We start from the raw sequence: 13803 nt of genomic DNA on the forward strand, positions 1-13803 counted from the left end.
TTAAGTGTTAAATTTAAAAGAAGCGTGGAGGAATCAAATGGGAAGTTTCCTCATTCTAATGAGTATGACACAGAGTAGAGAATTACCATTTGGAAACATGAAAAAGCAGGAGACTTGCCAGAGCTGGTGAAAGGTGTAATACACATATACCTTACAATAGCTTTGAAAGTCTCATGTTTTCATGTGCATTTGAATGAAAGTTGCATTTGCTATGCTATAACAGATTGCCAAAATGGCAACTTGCTGTTTGATTATCCTTTAATCATACTACAGCCACATTGAAACATGTTGGTGATTTACCATTAATTGTAATTAGATGTAGTGATTAGACTTTTGTTTGTATTACTGTTGTATTCCTATATGGGAAGATAGGAGAATGATAATCAGTAGCCCCTTACCACTAAACCAGTTCCTTTTTAGTGAATGACACTGTCATTAAAAATGCACAAATTACTTGAAGTCAGGCAGCAATCAACAGGGTAACAATGGGCACCAGTCCAGCAGAGTGAACTGGGAGAGGAGAAAAGAGAAGCACGCACAGAGTGTATGCATTATCTTTCTCAAGACAGAAAAGCAGCAATTACATTTGTCTCCAAACTGATATCTCACTCCCTCAACCCAATATAGTTTTACATAGCGTCCTTCCAGTTTTATTTCGGAGACACCTTGGGGCCCAGAAATTTGTAAGAAAAAGGCAGTGCCTGTGGTATGAAAGGTGCTCAAAACAATGACCTTGTATAACTTTGTAGTGATAAAAAGTGAACTACACGATGGCAAAGATGAGCTCTGGAAATGTTAAATGAATCAAGCAGACAACAGACATCCCCTCTGGATTATTTAACTGTGTCTCATGCGCTGAGATTGTATAATAAAATGCAATAATCAGTTGCTCTGCAAAAGCAGCAAAGAGTCCTGTGGCACCTTTAGACTAAAAGACGTTTTGGAGCATGAGCTTTCGTGGTGAATACCCACTTCGTCAGATGCATGTCACAGGTGCCACAGGACTCTTTGCTGCTTTTACAGATCCAGACTAACACGGCTACCCCTCTGATACAGTTGCTCTGTGATACTTTTTCTCCTGCCTCCATCCCTCTCGTAAGAGTCTCATGATCTTACCGAATTATGCTGTTACAGTGTCCGCAGAGAGGAGTTCGGTTGCTGGCTGGGAAACGCTCAGCCCTTTGAATTGTTCCCCGGGCTACAGCAGGAGTCTGGGAAGAGGCTGGTATTGAATGAGACGAGTAGGCTGAAGATGAGGCAGGAGATGGTGCTGGAGCACCCCGTGGCAGGGTATGTTTGGTAACAGAGGTGGTGATTTTTCCAGGTGCAAATTTCTGGGAAAAGGAGTCATCTGTTACCCAAGGAGGGCGGGATGAAGAATCAGCCTTGCCTGGTGTATAAGAATGCACTGGCGCTCGTGCTGGTGCTGGCGCTGTTATAAACATCCAAATGAAAATCAAAGAATGCTTTAAGATCTTTTCTTTTAAGATTGCAAACAACAACATTTAGCAAAGTATACTGTATACCATAAATAAACAGAACACTTAGATTACTCTAATTGTAGTCTGTCTCATTAGCACAGATCAGAGCTGGAGTGAGTTCCAGGAAATCACCACAATCCTTGATTTATATCCAAATAAATCACAGAAACCATTATCTACTGGTTTTCACTGAATTTATTAAGATCACTTACAAGGACATTGCAGTGTTAGTTTTTATTTAGTGGGAGTGCATATATATGGTTGTAATCACTGCCCTCTGACCTGTAGTAACCTAGGTTCAGAAATACAGTGGCAAACTAGATTCAAATGGCCAGATCAAGCAAGCCGTCTGCTTTTAGGCACAACTCACTATGGTTTTAATAGTTTCTGCTTAAGTATTAAGTCATGAGATTGCTGAAGAAGTGGATTTTTCCACAGATTCTCACTCTTATTTGTAATTTGTAGAAGTTTTATACATGGGTTAGTGAAGAAAATAGTCTCACTTACGGAACACAGAGGCTGAAAGAGAACAATAAAAACAATGCTGAGGAAACAAATACAGATTGTTTGATTTACAAAAAGTGAAACTGAATGCAGGTTAAATTGAACAAGTGGAACTTTATTAAACCTTGTGCACTGCTCTGTCCATGTGGCTTCCAGCCTAACTCCAACTGTTCCCTGTTCACCTAGGTCAACCTCAACAAAAGCCCCTTCAGGGAACACAGGCACTCTGACTCCACTTCCATTTATCATGATACTCACATCACACGACCAGCAAGGCAAAATCAACAGCAACAAGAGGAAGAATGTCCCTATGATTAAGGTACTGGACCAGGACTCAGGATCTCAATTCAGTTCCTGACTCTGCCATGGATTTCCTGTGTGACCATGTGTAAATCATAATCTGTGTCTCAGGTCTGGTCTGTAAAATGGGAAAAATGATACTTTCATTCTCCCATCTTTTGTTTTGGCTATTTAGAATGTAAATTCTTCAAAGTATGGACTGACTGGTATATCTGTTTGTATAGTGCCTAGCACAATGGGGCACTAATCTTGGATGGGGCCTTGATACTAATAATCATCAGAATCTAGAGTCTGTACTCACTGGAAAGCCCTCCCATTATCTTGTTCTCTTTTTAAAACTATGACGTATGGCTCAGAAATCTAGGTACAACTGAAGATTTCACCCGAGAAACTGCCACTTCTCACAATTACAGTGTAGAAAGGTCAAATATATTCTTTACTTTAGAAAGGAAAAAAGGAATCAAAAAATCTATTGATGTATTCTGGAACAGCCTGAAGGGGGAAAAAAACAAGAGAGTAGGAAAACAGGGGAAGCCAGAGATCAAGAACAAAAATACAGTGCAGACTTCCAGAGTCTTGATAAAAAATACCCTCTTTTCAAGCCTTTTTAAAATAATATTTATTTTAAATGGATTAAATTAGTAACATTTTAATTTATTGTTATCATTGAAGAAATTACAGACTGCATTATGGCTACTTTGAGATGTTTACATACATGCATATTTGTGTTGATACTTGTGGAACTACAGGTCGTACAGAATTGTGTAAAAGATGTTTTGAATGAGCTGTAGAAGGTAATTATTAATTATCTTATGGCTTGAGGCTCACTAATGAGAGGAAATTATTAAATGTAAGTAAAACAATCCATGTTAGCACCCTGATAACATACCCTGATAACTTTTTCCAAATAGTCCTACTTTGGACTGAACATTCTTATGCCTGATGTCTGCCCAAAAGCGAATTTTTCTTTTGGGTTGATGTGAGCAAAATTCCCCATCTGTTTGAGATCAGCAACTGTGAAACAGATCACTTCCTGTTTTTTAAGGATTCCAGACATACTATTTGGCTGCTGCAGAAAAAATGGATGAAGTTTGAAACACAGCATAGGATCCTCTTTGAGGGTCAGAGCCTTTGCTTGTTTTTATTTTTTTAAAAGGTGTTGCTTTACCATAGTTTTAACTGTATGAGCATGTTCATGTAAAAAAAATTAGTCTACAGGTGCACGCAGAGGGTCCACTCCTTCCTCCCAATAAAATAAGTAAAAAAATTCATGATGGCTTTAATAGGACCAAGATAGGCCCTGAAAGGGAGACATTATATGCATCTGTGAATTAGTTAGGTACACTGTGACAAGGTGTACCAATCTTGCACTGGGCCAACAAGGATGGACCAATCACTGTGGGGCCAGGAAGCAATGCCCCCTTTTCCCTGCTGTGCATGCTCCAGGTGGAAGAGCCAGATTAAAGGACACAGCCCAGCTCAGCAGGGGTTGCCTGTGGAGGAGGAAAGATGTGTAACTGCAGAGGTGCCTGTGATGCTCCAGGTGGTAGAGCCCAAGGACATGGACTAAGCTGCAGGAGACTCATGGACTGCGGAGACAAGCAGTCACCAGATGAGGAGATGCCCAGGATGCAACTTGTGGTAGGAAGTCATCCAGGGGATGTAGTAGAAGCTGATGCCTAAACCCTTTGCATGGAAGTCCCTACTTTCATAGGGCCCTGGGTTGGAATGTGGTGAAGTGGGAGGGGCTGGGTTCCCTTACCACACCCCACAGACCACTAGGTGTGGCTGCTGTTTGCTTTCTGGCCCAGTCTGGGGACTCAGGGACCACAGCCTGTTTATTTGTTCTGCCCTGTCAAGGGGCTACAGACTGATTGCTGTTCTGCTCTACCCAAGCGGCTGATTTCCCAAATGCTACTGTTTGCCCCAGCCAGGAGACTCAGGGGATATAGACTGTTCGTTTGGTCTGCTCCGCCCAGAGGGCCAGAGCTCCAATTGTAACTGCCTGCCTATCATAACCTACCCTGGCAAAGATGTCTGTTAGGGCCAGGCACACAGTGTTAGCCCGGGTGTTGCCTAGAGCTACTGCTTCTGGCCATCGGGTAGCAAAGTCCACTAAAGTCAGTACGTACTGCTTTCCTCTGGGCGTCTTTTTTGGGAAAGGGCCAAGAATATCCACAGCTACTCGCTGAAATGGGACCTCAATTATGGGGAGTGGCTGGAGAGGGGCCTTGACCTGGTCTTGAGGCTTTCCCACTCTTTGGCATACCTCACAAGACCGGACATACTTGGCAACGTCCTTGCCCATCCCCTCCCAGTGGAAGGACTTCCCCAACCGGTCCTTGGTTCTGTTCACCCCAGCATGGCCACTGGGATGGTCATGGGCTAAGCTTAAGAGCTTCCCCCGGTACTTAGTTGGAACCACCAACTGTTTTTGCGGCTGCCATTCTTCCCGGTGTCCACCAGAAAGAATTTCCTTGTATAAAAGTCCTTGGTCTATAACAAACCGGGATCGATTAGAAGAGCTGAGAGGCGGTGGGGTGCTCCGTGCCGCCGCCCAAGCTTTCTGAAGGCTGTCATCCGCTTCCTGCTCAGCCTGGAACTGTTCCCTTGAGGCTGGGGTCACCAGTTCTTCCTCAGACTGTGGACTTGGGCTTGGTCCCTCTGGAAGCGATGTAGGTGATGGGGTTGTTTCCGTTGCTGGTGAACCGCTCTCCGCTGGTGCACCTGAGGGTATTTCAGGCTCTGGCTGAGCCTTTTGGGTATGGCTGTCTTTTGCTTCTGCCAGTTCTGGCTCGCTGGCGCCCTCTGGCGTTGAGTTTGAAGATGTGGTTGCACTTGCTGGTGCTGGTTGCTGTTCCAGTTCCGGGCCTGGGACTGGAGATGCTGTGGCTGTTTCAGTGGTAGGCATGGAATCCGGGTCCACTACCTCTGTCTGGGTCTCTGGTAACACAGATGGGGCCTCTGTGGACGGCTCAGGAACAGGAATGGGTCTGGAAGCTTGCCTGGTTTGGCTACGTGTAACCATTCCCACTCTCTTGGCCTGCTTCACCTGGTTGGCCAAGTCTTCCCCCAGTAGCATGGGGATAGGATAATTGTCATAGACTGCAAAAGTCCACATTCCTGACCAGCCTTTGTACTGGACAGGCAGTTGAGCTGTAGGCAAGTCTACAGCTTGTGACATGAAGGGGTAAATTGTAACTTTGGCCTTTGGGTTGATGAATTTGGGGTCAACGAAGGATTGGTGGATAGCTGACACTTGTGCCCCCGTGTCTCTCCACGCAGTAACCTTCTTTCCGCCCACTCTCAAATTTTCCCTTCGCTCCAAGGGTATTTGAGAGGCATCCGGGCCTGGGGATCTTTGGTGTGATGGTGGTGTAATGAATTGCACTCGCATGGTGTTCTTGGGACACTTGGCCTTGATATGTCCCAGTTCATTACACTTAAAGCATCTTCCATCTGATGGGTCACTGGGCCGAGGTGAGTTACTGGAGACTGGTGAGGTTGAAGGGTAGGGTATCTGTGGCTTTACTTGGGTGGTATGTGGGGTCTTTGGCTGTCCTCGGTTGTAGGGTTTATGGTCTGTGTGCCCCCTGGGGTAATCGTTCCCCTTGACAGTAGCTTTCTTGCTTTCTGCCAGTTCCATCCATTTGGCTCCAATCTCCCCCGCCTCAGCGATATCTTTGGGATTTCCATCTTGTATGTACCGTGTGATGTCTTCAGGAACACCATCCAAGAACTGCTCCATTTGTATGAGGAGGTTTAGTTCTTCCAAGGTTTGAATGTTGTTTCCTGTTATCCAGGCCTCATAGTTTTTTGCAATGTAGTAGGCGTGTTTGGGAAATGACACCTCGGGTTTCCACTTTTGGGTTCTGAAGCGCCGACGGGCATGATCTGGGGTTATCCCCATTCGGTATCTGGCCTTGGTTTGAAAAAGTTTATAGTCATTCATTTGCAGCTTAGGCATTTCAGCTGCCACCTCTGCTAAAGGTCCACTGAGCTGTGACCTCAATTCTACCATGTACTGGTCTTCGGGGATGTTGTACCCAAGACAGGCTCTTTCAAAATTTTCCAAGAAGGCCTCGGTGTCATCACCTGCCTTGTAGGTGGGAAATTTCCTGTGCTGTGGAGCAATAATTGGCGCCGGGTTGTTAGGGTTGGCTGGCACATGCAGCCCAGCTTTTGCCAACTCCAGTTCATGTTTTCTCTGTTTTTCCTTCTCTTCATTCTCTTTTTGTTGTTTTTCCATTTCTTTTTGTTGTTTTTCCATGTCTCGGCGGTGGGCCAACTCTTCTTCTGCTTGTTTCCTTCGGTAGGCCACCTCTTCTTCTTCTAGTTTTCTTTTGTGTGCTGCCTCTTGGGCTGCCTGTTCTCTTTGGAAGGCTGCCAGTTCTCTTTGGTAGGCTGCCTGTTCTCTTTGGTAGGCTGCCTCTCTGATCTGTTCTTCTCTTTCTTTCATCTCCATCTCTTTTTGTTTTATTTCCAGTTGTCGCCTGTGTTCAGCTTCTCTGAATTGTTCTTCGGCCTCAATTTTTGCCTTAGAAGTCATGGTTCCTGTTTTCTTGGGTTGGGGTGCCCTCCGGTGTTTATCTTCTGAACTGCAGGCTCTCTGTTGCCTCCTGAAGTCTGCCTAGCAACAGTGCCTTTAGCTAATCTTCAATGTTAAGTAAACCTGAAAAACCACTTTATTTGCATGCATATAAGTGCTGGTACTTGCCTCCTAATGGGAGGGCTATTGCATGACAAAAGATCCTTAACAGTCTGGTAATGGCTTCTCGCTTAACATGCAAGCCACAAACTGCCAGAGAGAGCAGAAAAAAAAATTCTCTTTGGTTCCCTTTTAAAACCAAACTGTTTCTCTCTGCTAAAAAGCCCTTAGCAGAGAAAAGAAAAATATAATATTCCTACTGGCTTCTGGATTCTGTCTATATCCCACCACTGCACACCATATCATAACCTTAGTCCCACATTTGGACCTTAGCGTCCAAAATATGGGGGTTAGCATGAAAACCTCCAAGCTTAGTTACCAGCTTGGACCTGGTACCTGCTGCCACCACCCAAAAAATTAGAGTGTTTTGGGGCACTCTGGTCCCCCTGAAAAACCTTCCCTGGGGACCCCAAGACCCAAATCCCTTGAGTCTCAAAACAGAGGGAAATAATCCTTTTTCCCTTCCCCCCTCCAGGTGCTCCTGGAGAGATACACAGACACAAGCTCTGTGAAACTACACAGAGTGACTCCCCCTCTCTGTTTCCAATCCTGGAAACAAAAAGTACTTTCCTATTCCCCCAGAGGGGATGCAAAATCAGGCTAGCAATCCAACACACAGATCTCCCCTGATTTCTTCCTCCCACCAATTCCCTGGTGAGTACAGACTCAATTTCCCTGAAGTAAAGAAAAACTCCAACAGGTCTTAAAAGAAAGCTTTATATAAAAAGAAAGAAAAATAAGTACAAATGTCTCTCTCTGTATTAAGATGATACAATACAGGGTCAATTGCTTAAAAGAATATTGAATAAACAGCCTTATTCAAAAAGAATACAAATCAAAGCACTCCAGCACTTATATTCATGCAAATACCAAAGAAAAGAAACCATAGAACTTACTATCTGATCTCTTTGTCCTTACACTTAGAAACAGAAGACTAGAAAGTAGAAACTACTTCTCCAAAGCTCAGAGAAAGCAGGCAGGCAGACAAAAGACTCAGACACAAAATTCCCTCCACCCAGAGTTGAAAAAATCCGGTTTCCTGATTGGTCCTCTGGTCAGGTGCTTCAGGTGAAAGAGACATTAACCCTTAGCTATCTGTTTATGACACTGCCCCAGGAGGCTCAGAGGCTATAGGCTAAGTGTTTGGCCTGCCCACCTGGGGGCTATAGACTAATTGCTGTTCTATCCCACCCAGATGGCCAGAACTGCAATTGCTACTGTCTTCCCCCAACCAGGAGGCTTGGGGGCCATAGATTATTTGTTTGCCTAGTCCTGTCTGGGGGCTACAGGCTGACCATTGCTCTATCCTATCCAAAGGGCCAGAACTCCAACTGTTGTTGTCTGCCCCAGCTCGGAGACTCAGGGGGCTACTGACTATTTTCTTGGACCTGCCAGGGGTCCGGAGCCCACTGTACTGTAATTACCTGATCTAACAGGGAATCTTAACAACTGGGTGTTGGGGTGTACCAACTCTGCATGAGGCCAGTGGGGGCAGCCCATCACATACACAAATTTCAAAAATGTTTTGCTGACTTAAAATACCCATAACTTTTAAACAATGCAACCAATTTCCTACAAACACTGCCTGTTTTGTATAGCTCATTAAAAACCTTAATCTGAAGCCAAAGTTTGAGGGAAAATTAGTTAGTTCTGATTTTACATTTGGTAAGTGCTAGGATCAACTTAACTCACATGACATGTATTATGGGCACACTGTTAGCAAGTTTGTGTATGTCAAATTGATTGCTGTTTTAAAAAAATACCACTCCAGTAAGTGGAAAATACTAACTGAAGTGTATGTGAATTTTGGAAGGTACTGATTGAACTGACAAGTGCTCCTGGGATAATACATGAATGTTAAAAAAAAAATCACTTAAGAAATTTGACCCAACAAGTCTCACCTTTCTTCGGATCCCTGTTACAGACTAACCACTGCACAGATTTATACCAAACTTGCTACAACAGATAATAGCTTCATATGTAGGGTCAGATGTCAACAAAGTTCCGTTAATTTTGCAGAAGACCTAAGCCATTTTCACCATAACAAAATGCTAAATGAAGAATATACAATAGAATAGTCTGGCTCTGTCGGCTACAGCAGGGGTTCTCAACCTTTTTCTTACTGAGTGCCTCTCCTCTCCCCCAGGATGCTATAAAAATTCCACGGCCCACCTGTGCCACAACTGTTTTCTGCATATAAAAGCCAGGGCTGGTGTTAAGGGGTATCAAGGAGGGCAATTGCCTGGGGCTCCACACCAAAAGGAGCAACACAAAGCTAAGTTGCTCAGGCTTTGGCTTCAGCCCCAGGTGACAGGGCTCGGGGTCTCAAGCTGCAGTCCCGCCTGGCGAGACTTCGGCTTTCTGCCCTGGGCCCTAGTGAATCTAACGGCAGCCACGCTTGGCGGACCCCCAGAAACCTGCTTTCAGTCCCACAGGTTGAGAATCACTGAGCTACGGTATTTCCTGTTTTCAGTGCTTCCTGGCTCACCAGCTGGACTCAACACAGACTCCTGACCAGCTAAGGAAGAAAAACTGAACAGCAGGGGAGTTTGTGGAGTTCACAGCCATCTTTAGAGGGGAGTGAGCAGTTATTGGGAGCACACAGCATTTCCAGTTTGATGGAAGCAGGGGAAAGTCATACTTGAGGAACAGAGAAAAAGAACATATCCATGTGCTCCTTACTCATGGCCCCCTCCCAGTAATGACCTCTAGGGCAGGGGTTCTCAGATTTCCCTTACTTAGGAATATTAATAGAACAGGGATGTTAGGGGGTGAGGTAGAGAATAGAAATGAAAGAAAGAGTAAGAGGGGCTCTAGCAAAGGGTGAATTGGGTTTCACTAAAACAGCAGTAAAAATGCTGAAGCTGCCAGAGCCCTATCTATGCTGGTGCTCCCAGCAATTACTGGCACAATTTTTTGGTAAATTTCCCCACCACAGATAAAATGCAAGAGACTTTAGTATTTTAGCTCTGCAGAGCTCAGTACCATAGTCAGATAAACATGTAATATCCATTCTTTTATTCTTTATGAAAGTGTTATAACACTGTAGAATATTCCTTAGTAGTTTGGCTAGAGATTAGATCTTTTTATTTATTTTTTTTTGCTTCAACAAAATCTTGAATTTTCAAAAAAACTTGTCAGGACAATTTCTCCATCCTTCGACAAGCAAGGCCTGCAGCTCTAATACAGTGCAGTGTGTACCTTTAAGAGCAGAGGCTGCAGGGGGCTCACTGTCTGGAATGGAAAGTATTTCACCTTCTTAGTCATGCTGCTTTCTGGCTCCTATTTTACATCCCCTACTATTAAAAGCTTTGGAGCCCTCCGAGCTTTCTGAAATGGCCCCTCCTCTGACTTTTTTCTGGTTCGTCTCCAAGTCAGCTTATTCTTCTAATGAATTATTTAGATCTGATCCACTGGCAGCAATTAAACCCTCTATTACTCATTGACAGACCAGCTGTGGGCATTGCAGGCTGGCTTCCTGACTTCTCCTCATTCTTTACTGATCCACAGGGCAGCTATATGTTCACTGAAACTCAGCTGCCTTTGGAGAATGTCACCATTGTGCAGATTCTTGATACTGTGTTCAGACAGACTTTGATGCTTCGATAGCCTCCATAGTGGGAGTAAAATAGTCATCAGTAATGACCCTTCTCCACACAAAAATAAAGACCTAAACAAACTAGACTCATCTCCTCCCAGTCTCTCTTTTGTTTATTGACAATACCAGTGCAAGTAGTCTTCTTTAACAATGCCATACCACCCCCTGGTAAATTAAGTTATAACCTGAGAAACCAGTGAATATAGCTAACACAGGCCACACTGATCCCTGAAACAGCAGCCTAATAAAATATTTTATCAAACAGGCAACCTTAGTACTGGCATTTCCTAACTGTGGCATGCTTGTTTTTCCAATCTTGTTATTTTTCTTGTGTAGTTTTTTGCATGTAATTTCTTAGGTTTTTAAAAAAGCAAACTAACTCCCCCAGAAATTCCATGACGTGCAGTTATACTGACTGCCATGTGATTCATCAGCAGGGTTAGAACCACAGTACAGAACTCTGCTTCTTGAGTTAACAGAATAACTCATAGCTAGTAGACTGTCATCCTGTTCAAAGGCCAGCCACTAGAGCAGGAAAAAACAAACATTTTACTAGTGGATTTTACAACTATTTGCTGACTGCAAAGGAATGGTGCCACTCAGGAATCCTGGATTCTATGACAGGTTCCAAGGAGAGTGTACTTCAGCCACCAGAATCCATTCTTCCCGTCTCCACTCTTAAAGGCTCAGCCTTTCTGCCCATGGCCCCTCCAGCCTATCCCATTCCTAGTCTTCCCAGCCCCTGCATCCACCCTCAGCTCCTTGACACAGTCACAGTCACTGTCTACCTCATGCCCCCACATCCCAGGTCCTTCTCTCCTCTTCCTCTCAGTCTCTCCTCACTTACAGCTGTAACTGTGGAATCAGTATCCTTAAGTGGAGTCTGCTGCTGTGTTAGTAGGGGCTATGCAGATTTCCTCAAATTTCTAGTTTGTGTATGTTTGTTTTAAATAAAACTGGCTAAAGATTTTCTAGAAGTGCCTGCAAGGGTGACAAAAGTCCTAGTCTCTCACTCTGGCAGGGCCAAGGTTTCTGCAGAGGCTGCAAGCTCTACTTTTGAAGAAGAGAAATTTAAGAGTAACCAAGCAGCAGTAACTCCAAAGTTGGCCATGGCATGGCATGGGGCTTTGAGAATGCACTAAAATAAAATAAAAGTCATAATAATTAGCTCCTGCACACTTTCATCAGTGGATCTCAAATAGCTTTACAAAGGAAATCAGTATTGTTATACCCATTTTACAGATCCGGGAGCTGAGGTACGAGCAGTGAAATGACTTGCCCAAGGTCACTCAGTAGGCCAGTGCAGGGCTGGGAATGGAACAGAGGCTTGTTGAGTCCTGGTCCAGTGCTCTATACTGTAGGCCACACTGTTTATAAGATGATGTTGGGGAAAGGGGGCTCAAGGCACCGAGAGGAATATAGAACACCCCAGGGTAGTGCGGGGCAAGGGGAGGGAAACAGTACCTTAATTGAGGCAGGAAGAAGTTTGGACTATAACACAGATCTCTACAGAAAATAAAGTTTTGAGAAGCTTATTTAGTGCTTAACACTCCTCCCTCTGCCCACATCCTCCCATGTGTAAGAGACTGACAGTCACTGATTATTGGGAATTACAGGTGCTTGCATTGTATGCACATCATTCTACTAAGATCACACTAATGATATCTGTTTTTTTCTTTTTACTGAGTTCAAACAGAACTCTAAGACATTTTCTCTAAATAGTTTTCCTATACTGCAGCATCAGCCATTTCTCTGTTTCATAATCATGCATCCTACCTTAGCTTTAGGCTTCTTTTTTTCATCTTGGAATTGTAAACAGTGTTTAAAGATCTCAGAACAAGGAGTTTATATTCAATCTCTTTAAGCCCTGGGGCTGTAACTATTTACTTATTATGGTATTAAGACAGTTAGAATTAGAAGGCAATATTTAATCTCTAATTGATGAGTTCGAATAGCTCCCACCTATGGGCTCTCCAATTAAATACAGTGATTTCTAGCTCACTCAGTTTTATGGATGATTTTTTTCCCCAAAAGTCAGTTTGTTCATGCAAAGCGTGACAGACCAATGTATGCCACAGAAGCCCTGATAATGTCATCTCAAGTTTCAATGATACTCAGAACTAAGCTCCAATAGCAACATCCTTTAGTAAACTTTTTTCAGTAAGAGAACAAATGGGAACCCCAGTGAGCAGTAAAAGTACCACTCTTAGGTTGACACTAGCTTAAATTATCAAGATTATTATACTTCTAGGCTCAGAGATACTAACTCATTGTATTTTAACCTGGGAGTATTTAGCTAGTTGCCTCTTTGCAGACAAGGATGCTCCATGCACTTTTTCATCATCACTCTTAAGTTGTACTAGGATCCTTGCATTTTAGCAGCTTTCTTTATCTCAACAGACAGCATGTGTGTATAACTGTGACATAACTGCTTCCTCAAACAAGACCTACAGACAATTAAAAATACCCTGACTGGGCTAAATGTAGGAGTAGAGAGGCAGTGATCAGTAATAGTTATAATGCTCTCCTTTTAACTTCTAGGACCTGGGTTCACCTGTTCCCAGGGTCCCTTCTGTAAAATGAACTGAAATGAGGAAGGGTCTCTCATTCTGGATTTTCCATCCCATCCACTTGCCATTAAAAAATAAATCAACATGGTGAATCATGTCACAATCACTGAAATACACTGGTTGGAGAACTGGTGCAAAATGACAGTCATGAATGTCCATAACTTGCTTTGAGTTCTCATAAGATAATTATAACTTTTCAGTCATTCATCATTTCATCTTGAAAGCCAGGATTCAGTGCAAAATAAAAACAAGTTGGCATTATTATAATTGTTTTTACTTTTAGCAGAGTGCCATCACTATCTGCTAGGAATGATTTCACCAACCTTGGGATTCCATTCTGATAAGGAAGGAATAGTATATTGACCTTATACATAGTTTTCAAACATCTTCCTGGCTCATCTGGAATGTTACTCTGACCTTTGTAGCTCTACACATACAAATTCACCTTTGATTTTTATTTATTTCACTAGCCTTCAGATCTCCAACTCCTGGTGCCATTACAAGGAATACTAGATCGAACACATAAAATGTAAAATTCACAAGATATGCCAACAGACTGACCCAACTAACCGGCATCCTGTTAAAAAAAAAACTGTTATAATGATTCAGTCACTCAACTTTTAAACACCCTGTGCCTGTCCA

At 43.4% G+C, this 13803-nt stretch overlaps 1 protein-coding gene across 7 annotated transcripts in view; it reads right to left on the reverse strand.

Annotated features, from left to right (window-relative positions):
• Positions 1-13803, reverse strand: part of LDB3 (LIM domain binding 3) — a 211061-nt gene that overhangs the window by 11540 nt on the left and 185718 nt on the right. For all 7 annotated transcript variants that reach the window (XM_050958590.1, XM_050958589.1, XM_050958591.1 and 4 more), the window contains one exon: positions 1117-1432. In XM_050958590.1, coding sequence (XP_050814547.1) covers positions 1117-1432 — 316 coding nt within the window. The remainder of the gene's footprint in view (positions 1-1116; positions 1433-13803) is intronic.

This window comes from Gopherus flavomarginatus, chromosome 6, assembly GCF_025201925.1.
Source record: "Gopherus flavomarginatus isolate rGopFla2 chromosome 6, rGopFla2.mat.asm, whole genome shotgun sequence".
Lineage (NCBI taxonomy): Eukaryota > Metazoa > Chordata > Testudines > Testudinidae > Gopherus > Gopherus flavomarginatus.